Source organism: Octopus bimaculoides, chromosome 30 (genome assembly GCF_046866305.1).
Source record: "Octopus bimaculoides isolate indiv1 chromosome 30, ASM4686630v1, whole genome shotgun sequence".
NCBI lineage: Eukaryota > Metazoa > Mollusca > Cephalopoda > Octopoda > Octopodidae > Octopus > Octopus bimaculoides.
The window spans coordinates 13971529-13992185 of NC_142957.1; the positions used below are offsets into that span (position 1 = coordinate 13971529).

The window sequence follows — 20657 nt, forward strand, 5'->3', positions numbered from 1 at the left end:
GTGAGGCATTATTATATAGTAATGCCCTTATATAAATATAAATATATATTTCGGGAATAAATGATGGATTTTTTCCCTTATGAGGTTTTTTTCACACTAGCTACTTGATAAATTCTTGTAAAAGAATTCGTCCTATTATTGAATTTATATATATATATATATATATATATATATATATATATATATATATATATAAAACACAAACCCCTTCAGGTAGATGGCCCTGCTCAGTTTGTAGAAAAGGAGTAGGTAGTAACTCTATAAGATGTACCCGGTGCAAGCTATGGACACATAAGAGGTGCAGCAACATCAAAGGCAGGTTAACTAGCAAGTTAGTTTTTGTTTGTGGCAGATGTTCAGGTGCAATAAAGACTGCAAACAAACAGGAAACAACTTCTATCTCATTCCAGGGTGAAAAACTAGAGGTAGTCGATAGCTTCCGCTATCTGGGCGACCAAGTTAGTAGTGGGGGTGGGTGCGCTGAAAGTGTAGCTGCTAGAATAAGAATAGCCTGGGCAAAGTTTAGAGAGCTCTTACCCCTGCTGGCGACAAAGGGACTCTCACTCAGAGTAAAAGGCAGACTGTATGACGCATGCGTACGAACAACCATGCTACATGGCAGTGAAACATGGGCTGTAACTGCTGAGGACATACGTAAGCTCGCAAGGAATGAAGCCAGTATGCTCCGTTGGATGTGTAATGTCAATGTGAATACCCGTCAGAGTGTAAGTATCTTGAGAGAAAAGCTGAACATTAGAAGCATCAGTTGTGGCGTGCAAGAGAGACGATTGCGCTGGTATGGACATGTGGTGAGAATGGAGGAGGATAGCTGCGTGAAAAAGTGCCACACCCTAACAGTTGAGGGAACCCGTGGAAGAGGTAGGCCCAGGAAGACCTGGGCTGAGGTGGTGAGGCAAGACCTTCGTACATTGGGCCTCACCGAGGCGATGACTACGGACCGAGACCTTTGGAAATGTGCTGTGCGTGAGAAGACCCGGCAAGCCAAGTAAGATCGTTGCCAGTGCCCCTGGACTGGTTCTTGTGCGGGTGGCACATGAGATGCACCATTTTGAGCGTGGCCGTTGCCAGTACCGCCTGACTGGCTCCTGTAGGATTTTCGAGCGAGATCGTTGCCAGTGCCCCTGGACTGGCTTGTGCGGGTGGCACATAAAAGACACCATTTCGAGCGTGGCCGTTTTCGTGCGGGTGACACGTAAAAGCACCCACTACACTCTCTGAGTGGTTGGCGTTAGGAAGGGCATCCAGCTGTAGAAACTCTGCCAAATCAGACTGGAGCCTGGTGTTGCCATCCGGTTTCACCAGTCCTCAGTCAAATCGTCCAACCCATGCTAGCATGGAAAGCGGACGTTAAACGATGATGATATATATATATATATATATATATATATATATTTATATACTGAGGGTGATAAATTGAATATTAATTTAACCCATTACTTCCCATAATTCTATTAACTGGAATTTTTTTTATGAAACTTTGATTTCTAGCATAAAACAGCCTTTGAAACACGCTGGAATGATCAAAATAACATTTTAAATAGAAATAAGCGAGATATTGGGTGAAAAATTAGCAAACCTCATTTGAATATCAGAGAAATATACCTAGTAGATATAGCAAAAAGGTTAGATATGTGTAAATATTGACAGATAATTACGAAATTTGTAATTTTTAAGTGATCTCATATGAGATCACTGGTAGGTAATGGGTTAATTAACATCAATTTAAAACCAGTGGCCTAGCATATAAAAAATCTGAAAATTCAGAAAAAATTGTATTACATGCGTATAAGAAGGGATAACCACTAAGTGGACATCCGATATGCTAGAAAGAGGTCATCAACGACCCAACCACAAAGAAAAATAATTTTATTATTTTTCTAGCATATCGGATGTCCACTTAGTGGTCATCCCTTCTTATACGTATATATATATATATATATATATAAATATATATATATATATATATAGGCAGCTGATGAAGGAATAATTCCATAAGTGGCGTGTTTGTTTTCCTTCCTATGTGTTCGTTCTGTTGTCTGTAAACAAAGTCCGTTTTTGTGCTTTATGTTCCCGTTCATTTTCCTGACGTCCTGTACCCGGATATGCATCTATATATACATGTAGATGTAGGTATGTACATACATGGACGTATACATGCATATGCTCATATATCATTTGTATTATACATATATATACATGCACACATATATATATATATATATATATATATATATATATATATATATATATATATATATATATATATACATATTTATATATTTATATATATATATATATATATATATATATATATATATATATATATATATATACATATTTATATATTTATATATATATATATATATATATATATATATATATATATATATATATATATATTTACATACATACATGCACACACACACATACATGCATGTGCATGCAGGTACAAATATGCAGTTGAACCCTTCCATAACACTAACCTTCATTAAACAATTTTTCTCCTTTCTCTCTCCCCTCCCTGGATTAGAACCTGGTATCTCCTGCACCAACCATCAAGATGTCTTACTGGGAAATACCTTTGTACCACTTGCTGAATTGCTCACCGGCACCACTGGTTAGTACAATCTTCTCTATTGCTCTCTCTCTCTCTCTCTCTCTCTCTCTCTCTCTCTTGCAATGTTGTTAGTGAGGCTACAGCTGGGGCACTGACAATTTGAGGATGACCAGAAGCGATGGGTGGGAAAGAAGAAGGTTGGTGGTGGCGGTGGTGGTGGTGGTGAGGATGATGGTTTGTTATAATTATGATGCTGATAATGATGGTGGTGGTGGTGGTGGTGGTGGTTGTGAATGATAGTGATGATGATGACAATGATTATGGTGATGATGATGATGATGATGATGATGATGATTGATGATGATGATTGATGATGATGATGATGATTGATGATGATGATGATGATAGTGATGATGATCGATGATGGTGATGATGATGATTGATGATGATGATGATGATTGATGATGATGATGATTGATGATGATGATGATGATGATGATGATAGTGATGATGATGATGATGATGATCGATGATGGTGATGATGATGATCGATGATGGTGATGATGATGATGATGATTGATGATGATGATGATGATGATCGATGATGGTGATGATGATGATGATGATAGTGATGATGATGGTGATGATGATGATGATTGATGATGATGATGATTGATGATGATGATGATGATTGATGATGATGATGATGATGATTGATGATGATGATGATGATTGATGATGATGATTGATGATGATTGATGATGATGATGATGATGATGATGATTGATGATGATGATGATGATGATGATTGATGATGATGATGATGATGATGATTGATGATGATGATGATGATTGATGATGATGATGATAGTGATGATGATGATGATTGATGATGGTGATGATGATGATTGATGATGATGATGATGATGGTGGTGATGGTGATGATGACATTAATGGTAAGTGAGGACGATGACGACGACTGTGATAACGATTGTGGTAGTGATGACAATGATGACAACTGTGGTGACAGTTATTAGGATGATGTTTGTTATGATTGCAATGATGATGATGATTGTCGTTATGGTTGCGATGGTTTGATAGTTACTAGGGTAATGTTTGTGGTGATGTTGATGACAATTGGTGGTGATATTTGATGACAACAGGAGGAGGAGGAAGAGCAGGATGGTGGCGGTGGTGGTGTTGCTGATGATGGATATTATGATAGTGATGACGATGATGATGATGGTGACAATGGTGTTGATAATGGTTATTATGATGGTGATGATGATAACGATGATGATGATGACAGAGGTGGTGATGATTCATTCATGTTTGGTTTCCTCACTCCCTCAGGTATCAACGGTTGGTTCCCGGTCAACAAGCCAGTCGTGGAGGACACTTCACGCCTGGTCACAGTCCAGACATCATCAGCAGGTCAGCTGGAGCGTGTCGTAGGTGGCGTTGAGGTGAGCGTCAAGTTCTCTCAGGCCAACGACCTCGATCGTGTCGTCCGGATTGCTGAGACGCACAACTGGACTTTGCCGGACAGATATGCCCTGAACGACAATTTTGGTGGTAAGTTTGGAATCGGTCATGTTGTGTTTTTTGGTCTTGACTAAGATTGGTTTGGTCTGGATTGGGTCACTCTAGTTTAACCATCCACCTCAGTGAATGCACATGGCTCAGGGGTTAGAGCGTCGGGCTCACAACCATGAGGTAGTGAGTTTGATTCCTGGATCGAGCTGAGTGTTCTGTTCTTGAGCAAGACACTCTGTTTTTCATGTTGCTCCAGTTCCACTCAGCTGTAGAAATGAGTTGCGACATCACTGGTGCCAAGCTGTATCATGGCCTTTGCCTTTCCCTTGGATAACATTAGTGGCATGAAGAGTGGAGGCTGACATGCATGGGACATTTGATGGATATTTGTCCTCATCTTGTTTGTTGTTAACACAACGTTTTGGCTGATATACCCTCCAGCCTTAATCAGGTGTCTTGGGGAGATTTCGAACCTGGGTTCTCATTCCTAAGGTATTTTTTGCTATTATTATTATTATTATTATTATTATTATTATTACTATTATTATTCAGGTCACTACCTGGAATCGAACTCGGAATCTTGGGGTTAAGAGCGCGGGCTACTAACTCCAAGATTTCAAGTTCGATTCCAGGCAGTGACCTGAATAATAATAATAATAATAATAATAATAATAATAATAATAATAATAATAATATCAAAAAATACCTTAGGAATGAGAACCCAGGTACTTTTATTTCCAATTCCATTTTCCCCACTTCATTGAAATTCTAAGTAGTGACAATAAAACAAACAAAACCATCACCACTGTCACTACCACTACCACCTCTGATTGTTTTTTCCTCTCCCTCTCTTCTCTAACAGACCTTACAAATGACAGAGCTCTCCAGGTGACCATCAATGCTGATGACATGAGGCTGGCTGTTCCCAACTGCCTCTTCCCTGGACAAACGACCATTAACAGGGAGAGCTTCACGTATTTGAAATACACTTTCTACGATAAAGGTGAGCTATTGTTGGGCCTTCATTTAGTTTTCTTTCTTTTTCTGTTTTGTCTCTTTTTGTTTTCTCTTGTTTCAGTCATTGGACTCTGGCCATGCTGGGGCACCACCTTGAAAGGTTTAGTTGAACATTCATCCATTTATCTGGTCCTGCTTCTTGCACGGGATCCCATGACCCTCAACTCTGTTATTCATATTTGAAGCTAGTCATAATGACTCTTTGGTGACCTTACAGTACGAGTCCTAAATATCGGCCTTTTCCATAAAAAGTGTTGGAGAGAAACAGGGAAACGACGTCGTAAAAGCGAAAGAGATACAGAGAGCGCGATTTATTTTGAAGGGTTTACGGTTAGGGTTAGGGTTTGGATTGATGTCAGGCCCGCCTGACTGGCTCCTGTGCTGGTGGCATGTAAAAAGCACCCACTACACTCTTGGAGTGGTTGGTGTTAGGAGGGGCATCCAGCTGTAGAAACTCTGCCAGATTAGATTGGAGCCTGGTGTTGCTGCTGCTGGCTCTCCGGACCTCGGTCAAACCGTCCAAACCCATGCCAGCATGGAAAACGGACGTTAAATGATGATGATGTAGTAACCTTGTATAGATGTTACACGATGGTTATAAATGAGCATCATTGGCATATAAGCAATGTTGTTTGCTTCCAGTCCTCATGAGAAACATGTCTAACTATAGGAAAAATATCACCTTACTTTGAAACAGATGAGGGTTAGTGGCAGGAAAGTGCATTCAGCCATAGAAAATTGGGCCAAATAAATTCTGTTTGATCCATGCTGGCAGCATGGGAAAATGGAAGCATCGAAAACTGGCAACAGATGGAGCTCTGCATCTCTTATTTTCTCTATTACAGGTCCCTTTACATCTGATGCAATCCCAATCAAAGCATATGGAGAAGATTTTGTCTCAATGAAAGCTGGGCATCAGAACAGTTTCCTTGTTGACTTATCATCACCATTACTCTGGTACAAATTGCTTTCATTTATATTTTTATTTATTTATTGCTGTGTGTGTGTGTGTGTGTGTGTGTGTGTGTGTGTGTGTGTGGCAGGGTTGATGGAGAGACGGGGATTTATTAAAGATGTTTGGGCTAAATTCGATGTAAGAAAAACAGCACCATGACGCAATTCACTCTGCCAAAAATTTGTAAACGACATGATGTACTGCTTGGCATTCACGCTGGAAGCTCCAATACAAACATTTCAGAATGTTTGGGTGTCAGTCTGAAGACATATATTGAGAGTGATAAAAATCAACCATCCAGTCAACATCATGGTGTTTGGAGTGATCTCTAGTGATAGCAGCATAACGCCTCCATTCATCTTCCCACATGGCCTCACACTCAACATGGGGGCCTACACCAAGTGCCTGGAGCAGGTAGTGCTGCCCTGGGTCAAGAGAGTGGCTGCTGGAAGACCCTATGTCTGGTAACAGGACTCTGCACCATGCCACACAAGCAGGAGAACCCAGTCAGACAATTTCTGCGACCACATTACCCTTAATATCTGGCCACCTAACTCCCCAGACTGCAATCCCCTTGATTGTTATGTGTGGGGTGAGAGACCAACAAAACTCCTAGTAACACCAAAGATGAACTGCAGGCAAGGATTATGGCAGCATTCACCAACTTAAAACAGGAGACCATCCTGAAGAGTTGCAGGAGATTCCGAAGTCGTCTGGAGGCTGTGGTTGAAGCCAATGGCGATTTCATTGAATAAATTTACTCTTTAGTATTTCAAGATATTTTTATGTAATTTTGGTAAATATATCTGTTAAAACGAGATGTCAGTGTTATTTTCATTTTTGCGTAATTTAGACGACAGTTTATTCACCGTACCCTGTTTTTATTTATCACTATTTGGAAAGGTTTTTAAAAGAAGAAAAACTTGAAATCAAAGTCTGGTTTTCTGTTGGGGCCAGTGCCATTCCCAGGATTAACATCGGTGACGGGGACAGTTTAGAGAAGACTATCAGTAACCGAAGGAAACCAAAGGATAAATTGATTGGCTCTGTCTGGATCCCACTGCGGGAGCTGTGTTGTGGACAGAAGAAGAACGTTTATCGAATCAGGTATGTTAACTCTGGTATCTGATATAAGGATTTGAGGTGGGCTTTCAGGCCTCAACTTCTGATCTAATCAATTGTGTATATATATTTATATTGAGAGAGAGAGAGAGAGAAGCAGATAGCAGTGGTGGTGGTGTTTTGATAGTGAAAAGTATTCTCTTTTACTTGTTTCAGTCTTTTGACTGCGGCCATGCTGGAGCACCGCCTTTAGTCGAGCAAATCGACCCCAGGACTTATTCTTTGGAAGCCTAGTACTTATTCTATCGGTCTCTTTTGCTGAACCGCTAAGTTATGGGGACGTAAACACACCAGCATCGATTGTCAAGCGATGTTGGGGGGACAAACACAGACACACAAACACATACACACATACATATATATATATATATATATATATACGACGGGCTTCTTTCAGTTTCCGTCTACCAAATCCACTCACAAGGCTTTGGTCGGCCCGAGGCTATAGTAGAAGACACTTGCCCAAGGTGCCACGCAGTGGGACTGAACCCGGAACCATGTGGCTGGTAAGCAAACTACTTACCACACAGCCACTCCTACGCCTATGTATTATTTTTTTTATTGAACTATTTTTTTTTATAGTAACCATTGAATATGCGAAAGTGCAATTATAAGGGTTAATTCAGCCTAAACTCTGGATTCACATGAAACCCAATTACAAGCTGCTCGAGAAAAGATGTGCAGATATAGAGTATGGATCAGAGAGGAACATCGATAAAATATAATAAAAACAGGTAAAAGACAACAGCGATGGAGATGCGAGGAAATGAATGTTTAAAGAATTCTAAACTAAGAACGCTATAAAAATGCAAATCAGCCTTTCTTTCTTAAATGGGTTCTCTTAATTTTTTTCCATTCTGTGGAATTTACATGGGTCCTTTAAATAAATATATAAATTTTGTTGTTCATTTTCCTTCTGTTTCCGGTTCAATTCCAGTGGTCTTTATCCCATCTTCAATGCCCGAGCTGCCAATTTACGTGGTATGTTTCTCCGATGTCACATCACACTCCAATTACAGGTAATTCAAATACACTCTTTCATTGATTTCAATACATTTTGCAGTGGCCATGCTGGGGCACAGCTGCCATGTATTTTTATTATTTCATTTTCCATATTGTATCTGTCCTATCCTGTCGGGCGACTTGCTCTGCCAATTACAGCTCTTCCACGTCAGATGTCCCAATTTTCCATAACAGTCTAGCGATGGGTTACATAGCTTGTAACCATCTGAGCCAGAGATCTGAATTAACCCTTAGTATTTAAACCATCCGTATCTGGTCAAAATATTCTACCTGTTTTATGTTCAAACTGACCAGGTTTGTCCTACAATGTCATTCTAAAAATAACCAGTCACGTTATCAAAATCTCAAAGCTATGAAATAATGGATGATTAATTTAAAATAATATGAATTAATAAGCATTACATTGGACAGAATAAACTGAATGCTAAAGTGTTAACCCTTTAGCATTTAAATCAGCCATATCTGGGCCCCAAATATTCCACCTGATTTGTATTCCAGCTGACCAGATTTGTCCTGTAATGTCATTCTAAAAACAAACCAATTATTTCATCAAAATCTCAAAGCTTTGAGATAATACATGGTCAATTCAAAACAATGTGAATAAATAAGCTTTACATTTGACAGAGTATTCTAAATGCTAAAAAGTTAATCTACTTCCTTTTTTTTCTTTTTGTCTTCCCTCCAAATTTTGGCCTAACCTGAAGGACTTGCTGCCCAGCACAAAACACCACTTACCAACAAAGAAGACATCTACCAATATGGCTGTTGACTCCAAGAGTGACTCTGATGATTCAGACTGGAATGACATTCCTACAGAGAAGATCAGCACTGATCACCATTGTGGCCACCCCCGCAAAAACTACCAGAATATCCTAGAAGTCTTTGAGGCCCACATATCAATTGAGAAGGCCATGCATTTGAAACATGTAACCAACAAAAGCAGGTAATACATGCAGACCACCATTAGACATCAGTTTTTCCCTCAATTTCATAATTTTGTTTTTCGCAAGTGTGGCTGTGTGGTTAAGACATTTGCTTCCCAATGATGTGGTTTTGGGTTCAGTCCCACTGCATGGTACCTTGGCCATATGTCTTCTACTATAGCATCAAGCTGACCAAAGCCTTGTGAATAGATTTCGTATGATGATGATGATGATGATATGATGATATGATGATGATCACAATGTTAACTCTATCACAATGTCTTTCACTATCTCTAAATGAATGTATTTTCAGTGGCAAGATCTGTAAGCCCAACACATACGTCTCCTTTCAAAGTGGCTACAAAAACCGGACAGTGTCCACCTCTGTTTTCTACAATGCTGACTGTCCAGTGTGGGACTTTGATGTCGACACCCTGCTCACCTCTCGCCTGCTCTATGAAGAAAACAAGGTAAGATGACCGATCGGTTCACAGCTCCTGTCTTTTATGTTGTTGCCTGACTTGCAGATCCGTTCAACTTGCACCAGTCTGTGATCTTACTGAAGCAAGGGCACAGTTAAGAGTGTAGTCCTAGATGTTTAAGAAGACATGAATGTCATGCTTGGATGTCCTTTGATTATATATCTGTTTGGTGTGCACTGATCTAGGGTTAAAAAGTGCTGTATCTTGCTGTAAAAGCAGGGCTCTTAGCTCTTAGCACTGAGAAATGAGTCAAGTAGTAATACACAAAACTCCATGAGCAACACAGCAATTTACAAAGATGAGTAAAGCTGTGAGCTGACAAAATCATTGGCACACTGGGCAAAATACTTAGCGACATTTCGTCCATCTTTATGTTTTGAATTCAAATTCTGCTGAGGTCGACTTTGCCTTTTGTCCTTTTGGGGTTCTGTAAAATAAATACCTGTTGAAAGGTAAGCTACTATAAATCGGCATGAACATTCAGGACAACCCAATAAAAATGCTGAGAGAGCATCTCAACTCCTATTTCTAAATTGGTTTCTACTTTGGGCACCAGGCCAGCAATTTCGGGGGATACGATAAGTCGATTACATCAACCCCATTGTTTGTGTTGGGTTTTTTTTTGTATAGTTTTTGATTTGCAGTGCAATAACAGTTCAAGAATGCTTAATTCAAAACATCGGTGGTTCAAATTCATGCAAAAAGACCATTATTAGTAAACTATTTTCATTCAAAAACAAGAAGTCTTAGTGACATACTTTTTTTTTCTTTCTTTTTGTTAGACAGTGGACTGTGGCCCTCCTGACAAACATTAACCAACAACTGCTACCCAACACCCATTGTGACCACTTCTGTCATATGTAGGTGGCACTGGTGGCCTAGATCTGTGGTACTATCTTTTTCTCTTTGTGGCACAGTGGGGATCAGACAGACTGGACAGACAGATAGTGGCACACTTCACCAGGAAGATTAACGAAAAAACAAACCAGAGTAAAAATATAGAAAAAAAAATAAAGAAAATCATAGAAGCTGACTTGGTCATGTGGTTAAGGGGCTCATTTTGCACTAGGGTCAATTTGTTTGACTAAAACCTTTCAAGGCAGTCCTCCAGCTTGGCCACAGTCCAATGATTGAAGCAAATAAAGGACAAAAAGATCCTGTTGGACGTCCCCATTCCCTTGCCTCACCCAGGAAATTGAGTTGAAGGGAAGGGACCTGTTGAGTTGCCATCAATTTGACCACGAGTCTGTGGTCCTGGGGTTGCAGGGGACTAATATCAGAAGCAGACAATATTACTAGTTGTTTCTTATTTCCTTTCTTTTTTTTTTTTTATTATTTCAGAACTTGGTCTTCAAAGTTTGGCATAAACCAGAGAATTCTTCCAAAGATATCAGTAAGAAACAATTCTTCTCAGTCATCATCGTCATCATCATCGTCGTCGTCATCATCGTCATCATTATTATTATTATTTAAGACGTTGCACAGTATCCAATATTGTGATGTTGTTGATTAAAGATATTGTGTCTACCAGGGCCTCGTACTGTCTGTCAAGTCACAACAAGGACCTCAGACAGACAGTACTTTAGGCAGTATTTGTGCAGTCCCAAGCAATGCTGACTTTTCCAATACAACTACATTGTAGGGTGTTTCTAAAGTTTCCAGATGCTTCTTTATCTAGGGTGGTATTGAACCCAATGCTTTGATGACAATAGGGACAACCTTTATGTTTGACTCTCGTAGCTGCCACATCTTATCAGTCTCGATTCTCAGGTCTCCATATTTATCAACCTTTTCTCTTTCTTTCATGATGACATCTTGATCTCCCGGCACTGCCACTTCAGTTATTAGGATTTCTTGTTTGTCCCTCCTAACGGTTACTATGTCCAGCCTTCGGTGCTCGAACATCTTGTTTGTCTGGAAGTCAAAGTCCCGGAGGACTTTTGCTTTCCCCTTTTCGTCCATTACCTTTTCCAGTGTACGTTGGTACCAAGCACCCATTACCTTGTATCCATACTTCTGGCATAGTGGCCAGTGAAGGTTTTGGGCTACTTTGTCATGTCTCTGCTTGTACTCTTTCTGCACAAGACTTTCACAAGCACTAACAATGTGAGTCCAACCCATGCTAGCATGGAAAGCGGACGTTAAACGATGATGATGATGATGATGAAATAAGCATTGCATTTCACAAAGTAATCTGTATGCTAAAGGGTTAAGGGTCAGGGTGACCATAGTTTTTAAGGGTTTCCATGAATAATCTTTAGGAATTTCTCTCATTTGGGGGGCATTTTTTCTTTTTTTCTTTTTTTGAATTTTTTCCTCTTGTTTTTGTCATTTTTTTATTTACATGTTTCTTGCGTAATTTCTCACCTATTGACAGTACTTCCTGTGTTGTGGCTCTTCTTTCAGGTAAATCATGTGACCAGGTCATTGGGTACATATCTGTCGACCTTGTGCCTCTTGTCTCCGGGTTACACCAGCTCTGTGGCTGGTACAACATCATGGATTTTGGTGGTCAATGTCGAGGACAGGTAAAGGTCAGTACAGCCTCAGGAACCCCTTTTCACTTCCAATCCCCCCTACTCTCTCTTGACCCTGATTGCCAAATACTGAGATTGAACCCAAAACCACTCAGTTGAGAAGGCAAGCTTCTTAACCACACAGCCACACCTGCCCGTCCTAACGTCAGAATGGTCCTTAATTATAAAGACATTGAGTATACTGTATGGTTGTTAATTATGTAACCATACGGTATACCTTAACCCTTTCGTTATCAACCCTGCTGAAACTGCTTTTGGCTCTGTAGTACAAATGTCTTGTTTTCATAAGTTTTGAATTAAAATCTTCCACCAAACTTTAGTCACAATTTATGTTCCTAACACTAGCTTAATGATAACTAAGTTATTTTACTAAATTGTTTGTTATATTTAAAATAAATTGAAAGAAACACAGAGCATCTCAACAGAAATATGCTAAGAAAAGGGTTAAAGTCACCATGATATTTTTAACCCTTTTGATACAAACCTGGTTGAAACTGCTTTTGGCTCTGTAGTACAAATGTCTTATTTTCAAAAGTTCTGAATTAAAATCTTCCATCAAACCTTAGTCACAATTTATGTTCCTAACACTAGCTTAATGATAACTAAATTATTTTAATAAATTTTTTGTTATATTTAAAACCAGCAAACGCACCCATCCTTTTGATGGTTTAAGTTGCTTTGGTGGTATTTTTTTTCACTAAATAATTGAACTACCAAGAAAGGTTTATGAGTAGCACGGCAATATATGTTTCTGATTAACCTAGGAATGGAAAATCAAATTGAAAGCTGGTTATTGTGCAGGTCGTTGCACTTTAATGATTCGTAGAACGTATAAGTTTGCAAGCAATGCAAAAGTAGAGCTACTGAAATGTTTTGAGAGTAGATTATGGATAATGTCTACAAAATATAGTTGTTTTACATGAAAGCGAAATTTCTTTGTCAGAAACAGCCACATCTCAAAATAAATATGGTAACGAAAGGGTTAACATGTTCACGGACCCCCAGTACTACATTTGCGGACCAACACAGGTTAGGAACCACTGATCTAACATGTTGGTGGTGTTGTGATTATTGTTTAAGTCCAAGTTAGCTCTGACTGAGCAGATATCAGATCGAAGACATTCCAGCCGTGACCATCCCCCTCTTTCCGCATATTACAAACTGTATTAGCAAATGCGTCTGTCTTTTATTAAGATGACAGGATGCAGTTTAAGGAAATATTGGGTGTTATTTTTAACAAGTTCAGCAACTGTGTAGAGGCCTTCTTTGTTGGTTTAATAAAGAAGAAATTATTGCGATAGTTGTGTAGAAAATATTGATCTGTTTAAGTAAATGATTGATTGATTTCCTGATTCTTGTTTTTCTCTCTTTTTCTCACCTGACCGCCCCCTCCACTGTCTGCCCATCTACCTGTGACATTGTGTTGGTCAATCAGTTAAGTGTGACACCCATGGAATCAATGGACCATTACTGGCGCCGCCTCACCACTCACCTGGCCCAGCAAGCAGTAAGTCATATGCTTCACCTTGTTTTCTTTTTATTTGTCTTTTTAAAAAAAAATTTTTTTTAAACTTTTCTCAGGCATTGGACAGTGGCCATGCTGGAGTACAACCTTCAAGGGTTTTAGTTAATCAACATCAAGACTCATTTCAGTCTGGTATATTCAAACATACACACACACACACACACACACACACATACATGTGCACTCACTAACATACACACACAGACAAACACACATTTCCATATATGTATGTATATATATATATATATATATAAACAATATATGAGTATATGCATATATATGTACGTGTATGTATATACGTTCATCTACATGTACATATAGATACATAACTGGGTACATGACATGGCAAAAGAACATGGACAAAATGGTAAACAAGGTGCAGCAAACAAGCAGGCCACAAAGAAACATCCCCTTCATCAGCTGCCACCATTAAAACTCCGGCGTTTCGAAGATCACACCTGAGCCATATACAAACTGACATACATGCACACAAGGGTCCTTTCTGAGCCATACACACGCTGAAATCCATACACACACACCCAACCACACACACACCCAACCACACACACACCCAACCACACACACACACATCCGTATATATCAAATTGATCAGATCTTTTCTGAACCGTACACACACACACACACACATCCATGTATATCAAATACACCAAAAGGATCAGATGAAGTGATCCCTGAGCCATGGACTCCTAATGTTGGTTTCCTGGATTCTTCGGCTTATATACTCCCTACTGGATGGAGCAGTGTGAAATGAAGTGTCTTGCTCAAGGACACAGTGTGTCACCCAGTCCAGGAATCAAAACCACATCAGGTGATTTTACAAGGGGTATCTTGTTAAATAAACCCTGCTTCACTTGGTTTTAATACAGCACATTGTTAGTGACATAGGTTTCAGCCCTTGGGCAGGAATTAGATAGATATATATGAGCAAGAATTATAAGTGTATGTAGGTGTGTGTGCACACGTGTGCATATCTTTGTATGTGTGTGTGTGTGTGTGTGTGTGTATATATATATATATATATATATATATATGTATGTATAACTGTTGAGGCGCAATGGCGAAAACACCTAAAGCTCCATGAGGCTCTGGCAGGGGATGGTGGCGACCCCTGTTGTACTCTTTCGCCGCCAACTTTCTCTCACTCTTTCTTCCCGTCCAGCTGGGGGAACACATACGCCATAGAAACCGGGCCCATGAGCTTGGCTAGGCTTTAAAAGGCCGCATAAATAAATAATATAATAGATATAACTAGAGGTTGATAAGGAGAAAGAGAGAAAGTAGATAGATTGTAAGAGAGAGAGAGAGAGAGAGAGAGTCAATGAGAGAGTGTGTAGGTAAATAAAATCAAATTATAATTGTTTAACATTTCAAAATTATTGTTTTTTCCCTCCACCCCAACCACCATCATCCCACATTTCTTCTACTACCCCCTCCAAACTACCCATCATCATCGTCATACAGGGGAAGCAAGTGTCCACAAAATGTCCTACCACCAGCAACGCCAAGTTACCCCACTTTGAAGAACACTACGAGAACGTGAAGCGACACCACGAAATGTTGAAGCAGCAGAACCAAATGTCTGCCAGGAACACACTGGCATTAGAACTGCCAACCTTCCACTTTACTGCCTCAACCCAAGGGGACCTCAAAGTGAAGCTCAGGTGAGCATTCGATGTTTTGTCGTTATCTTCTTTCATCTTTCACCTAATGTTATGATGTGGGTGTATACGTCTGGTGTAAAATGGTTTTCCACAAATAAAGAGATGGTTGTGGTTATTTTAAAATAACCTATCGTAGAAACATATGTTAACGCAGAACACACTCTGCACTTCTTGAACATAGGTACGATACTCAGCTTTCACTGTTCAACTACCGACTGGGTTGGACGATTTGACTGAGGATTGGTGAACCAGATGGCTACACCAGGCTCCCTTATCTATCTATAAATCTGTCATCTCTCTCTCTCTCTCTCCCCTTATCTGTCTATAAATCTCTCATATCTCTCTCTCTTTCTTCTCTTATCTATCTATAAATCTGTCCTTTCTCTCTCTCTCTCATCTATAAATCTCTTATACATTTCTCTCTCTCTCTCTCTCTCTCTCCCTCTCTCCCTCTCATCTATCTACAGATCTCTCATGCATCTCTTTCTCTTTTCCAGGGAGCAAATGATGGAACTCGACCAGATGAACCATGCCCTCCTGTCTAAACTCAGTCCAAACATTTCTGCTGCTGCTGCTGTTGCTCGATACAAAACTGCAGCGCCACCACCTACTGCAACATTAACATCAACAGCAACAACAACAACCACAACAACTACAGCAAAATCCAGTTCCTTCAACAACAGCAACAACAGTAACAGCAACAAAAGCTACAAGTCTAAGAAGGATCTGTTTTCTGTCTCAACCAGCCAATCAGATTTCACTTTGTCTTCACTGCAGGGCACGTCTTCAGCATCACAAAGAGATGCTGTCGATTTACTGGACGTAACATCTGACAGGGAAGCAGGAGAGAAGGGGAACCTTGAGTTAAAGAAGGGGTCGGAGCTGGACTCTTCCCCCGTGATAATGTCCTTGCCGCACGCTAGCACGAACCCCGGTACTCTAAGAAGCAATGGGGTCATTGCTTCTGACTCTACGCAATCGCAGAGTTTTGGGGTGGACTCTCTGCTAGTGGAAAGGGGTTCTGCCTCCTTTGGTCAAGTTTTATCACCACCAGCACCACCACCACCACCACCACATCAGCAACAACAAACTCTTCCCAAAGACAACCTTCAACGAAAAAAGAGCATGGCAGTTCTCACCGAGTCACTCTCCACCGTCACCACCACCACCACCACCACCACCACCACCACCACCACCACCCCCAGTGGCGAAGGGGATGGAGAATGTTCTTTCCGTGGAGGTGCTGAGATCAATCTGGAGTTAGATCCAGGAATGTCTCCAGCTGCAGACGCAGGAAACGACAACAACAACAACAAGAGTGACAACTGTGACAGTACGGCGAGGGCGGCGGGGTTTGATTACGAGCACAAACCGGATCTGGCCGGCGGCTCTAACAATGTTTTCGTCTTAGGAGACGACAGTGATGGTGATGATGATGATGATGATGATGATGGTGGTGGTGGTAATGAGGATGTTGATGATGATGATGATGATGATGATGATGATGATGATGATGATGATAAAAACGATTACAATGATGATGATGAGGAGGAGGAGGAGGAGGAAGAAGAAAAAGGAAGCATTATTGTCCCCCGTCTTGTGAACGATGTGTCGTCTATTCGAGAAGAGAGCCGGTACCACTTCGATGATCCATCGGCTATTGTCCAGATAGTGGCAAGCGACGACGATGCTACCCGCTACAACCACCACCACCACCACCACCATCAACAACAACCACATTCCCAGCACCAACACCCTCACCCCAACAACGAGAACAACAACAACGACCAGTACTGCCATCTGATTATTCCTGATAACTCTTGCGCTCAGAGTTCTTTGCACGAGTTCCAAACAGAGGAGATCCTTGCAGACTTCCATAGAATAGCCGGACATTTCAAAGACCATCTCCTCAAATTCACTGAGATGACCACCACAACAGCCACCACTACCACCTCCACCACGAGCATTACTACCATCCCCACTGATGCTGCTACTACCTCCAACACTATTAATGCTATCACGGCAGCCACCACTGCTCATACCACCACCTCCACGGTCATCTCAACACCACCCACTTGTTCTGAAAACGCTGCACTTCAGCACAGGTCCTTTGAGGACGAAGACCTATCTATCCTGTCCCTTGACAATACAATGGGTCCAATGTTATTGTCTTCATTAGCTGAGTCCTCTTTATCAGTAACATTGCGAAATGAGACCCCTTTTGCGGAGCCCCATAGACATGAGGGATCAGCGAGTGAAGCTCCTCCAGGGATGCCAGATGACAGCCATTTTGTGTTGCAGAGAGAAACCACGTCTCTACAGGGACCGATTCCAGACAGCGTGAAGCCTGAACAACTCCAAGGGCCTTATTCACAGCCTCAACAAACTGTTCCATCCTATTTCTCCCAACTACAACCGCTACCGCTCCGCATGACAACCAGCAATATTATAGGCAGTAATGTTGCTTTTGATGCATCAGAAGTTATTGAACCTTGTCACGCCAATGCAGCCTCGGCAATCAACCAAACCAAAGCTACCTCCCTCAGTCGTCTAGCTTCCACTAATTTCTTCTTGCCCCTTCCTGACTTGGAGCAGTCCATGAGAGCCGTGAGGATAAACACTGCTATGTCAACCTACAAGACAGTGAGGGTAAGTGAGTTTTTATTCTTTTTCTTTGCCAGTCTTTAGACTGCAACCCTACCAAGAAACTAATAAAAAGGGGTTTAGTTGATCATATCGACCCTAGTATTTATTACTATGTTGTACTTAATTTGTTGTGCCCTGTTTATTGAGTTGCTAAGTTATGGAACCTAAGGAGCTAGCTTAAAAGCTGTTAAGCTAGTATATATTTAAGCGGATTATACTGTCTATACTGGCATGCAGTAAGGGTCCCTGTTAGGGAAAAGTGATGTAAAGGGAAAGGTGACAATGAAGGGCTTGGGATAAAAAAATGCCAAATTTCTCTGAACTTGATATCTCATTAAAGCAGTTTTGCTTTACAGGACACCTTTGACCAAACGAGGCAGGATGGCCAGGTGGAGGCAAGGAAGGAATTGGTCAATAAGCTGTCAAGACCAAATGTTGATCAGATGTCTGAAAGGGAAGCCAATAAGCAGAAGCTACCACAGAACTACTACTGTCCACCCTCTCACGAGGAAGCTCACAGGATTGCCAAGATATTTTCTATGAAATTTTAATGATTTCAACTGGAGTGAAGTTATCTCTTGAAAACTGAAAGAATCTCTTCTTCTCTTATTCAAATTGTGTGTGTGTGTGCGTGTGTGTGTGTGAATGATTTGAATAACAAGTGGAGATAAAGTATGTTATACATACATACATAATTTGAATAAGAAAAGGAGATAAAGAACCTTATATATACATACATATATACACACATATATAATATATATGTATCATCATCATCATCATCAATATATATGTATGTGTATATATATATATATATATTACAAATTAAAAGGGTAAAGGATTATCAATTTATTAATTAATAAATCAATTAACAATTAATAATTTTTACCAAGCCCATCGGTATGAAAGCACCATTATTGGTGGAGAACTTATTTAAAAGCTCATATATATTTATACACATAATTAAGGGATCAGCAAGTATTTGCTTCACCATATACCGAAGTTCAGAAATAGCAGCTAAAAAAGCTGAGAATCTATCTGTAGGATTCTCAGCTTTTTTAGCTGCTATTTCTGAACTTCGGTATATGGTGAAGCAAATACTTGCTGATCCCTTAATTATGTGTATATATATATATATATATATGTATGTATGTACGTATGTATATATATATGTGAAAGTGTGTGGCCTAGTGGTTACAATTGTGAGGTTGTGGTTTTGATTTCCAGACTGGTCAGTGCGTTGTGTTCTTGAGCAAGACACTTCATCTCATGTTGCTCATCGGTCATTTCGACTCCTGGCATGTGGCGCACTTGTGTACCTGTACAAGCAATGCGAGCCAATGTGACAGCACAAACATTAACGACTATAAACAAAGCATTTTGTGCTGGTCATTCGGCAAGACTTTGTGGAACCCTCAGCTGTCGTTTAATGATGGGAGAGTTTATGTGTATGTGTGTGTGAGTACACGTGTGCATGTTTATGAATATCTATAAATTATGATATGTCTGTGTATGAAACAGAGTGTATATTTATTGTTTGGTTTTGTGTGTGTGTGTGTGTGTGTGTGATGTACATATCGGTCTGTATATTTGTGAGTGTGTGTTTGTATGAATGTCTGTTTACACACACACACACAGATGTCTCAATGTTTTTCTGTGTGTATGTGCGAGAGAGTATGAGCATTCGTATATGTGTGTGTGTCAGTGTGTATGAGAGTTTGTATATTTGCATGTATGTATGTGTGTGTGTGTGTGTGTGTGTGAGTACATGATGTATCTGCATGTCTGTGTGTGTAAGTGTGGCTGGTCACCCACCTTGGTTTCAGGCCTTAAGCAAGTTCCTCATTCTGGACACCAATGTATATTTTAAAGATATTAAAGCTATTTTATAATTCGTCTTTTATCTTTTACTAGTTTCAGTCATTTGACTGCAGCCATGCTGGAGCACCGCCTTGAAGGGTTTTAGTCGAACAAATCGATCCCAGGACTTATTATTTTTTTTTAAGCCTAGTATTTATTCTATTGGTCTCTTTTGCTGAACCACTATGTTATGGGGAAATAAACACACCAACACTGGTTGCCAAGAGAGAAGTTTTTAGATGACAAACTACAGGAAAGCAAGTATTTCTAAGGAAGCCTGGAAAAAGTGCTCCACAGACACGTCAAAAACCTCTCTAAAAGCCCTCGGGATTAGCAATGTCGCACGGGAGCAGACAGCTCAGGACAGAGGCGTGTGGGGATCAGCTGTCTGCAAAGGCATGTAAATCTGTGAAAACAAACAGGGTTGTTGCAGCTGAGCAACACAAGCAAACCTGGAAAACCATCAACATCAAATCTCCAACTACCACCACCATTTCCTGTCCACACCACCAGAGAACCTTCTAGGCCAGTGCTCTGCAAACGGTATGCCATGGCACACTGGTGTGCCACGAGATGATGCTAGGTGTGCAGCAGTGTAACCGGAATATCATTTTTTCCCTATATTTTTAGTTCAGGTGTGCTGTTGAATTTTGAAAAGAAAATAAGGGTACCACAGGTGAAAAGAAAGTTGTGGGGAACTGTTCTAATCCAAGTGCTTGGCTTGATCTCTCATCAACGTACCCACCAAGCCGAATCCTAATCCTAATCCTA

At 40.4% G+C, this 20657-nt stretch overlaps 1 protein-coding gene across 2 annotated transcripts in view; it reads left to right on the forward strand.

The window, feature by feature from the left end:
• The window catches only part of LOC106878440 (C2 domain-containing protein 3), a 57448-nt gene extending 37519 nt beyond the window's left edge, over window positions 1-19929 (forward strand). For both annotated transcript variants that reach the window (XM_089346298.1, XM_089346299.1), the window contains exons 34-47: window positions 2552-2638; window positions 3932-4153; window positions 4977-5117; window positions 5977-6088; window positions 6990-7193; window positions 8146-8227; window positions 8936-9174; window positions 9468-9624; window positions 10978-11029; window positions 12043-12170; window positions 13609-13680; window positions 15181-15380; window positions 15878-18029; window positions 18383-19929. In XM_089346298.1, coding sequence (XP_089202424.1) covers window positions 2552-2638; window positions 3932-4153; window positions 4977-5117; window positions 5977-6088; window positions 6990-7193; window positions 8146-8227; window positions 8936-9174; window positions 9468-9624; window positions 10978-11029; window positions 12043-12170; window positions 13609-13680; window positions 15181-15380; window positions 15878-18029; window positions 18383-18577 — 4043 coding nt within the window. In that variant the 3' untranslated portion in view covers window positions 18578-19929. The remainder of the gene's footprint in view (window positions 1-2551; window positions 2639-3931; window positions 4154-4976; window positions 5118-5976; window positions 6089-6989; window positions 7194-8145; window positions 8228-8935; window positions 9175-9467; window positions 9625-10977; window positions 11030-12042; window positions 12171-13608; window positions 13681-15180; window positions 15381-15877; window positions 18030-18382) is intronic.
• Window positions 19930-20657: the final 728 nt, after the last annotated feature.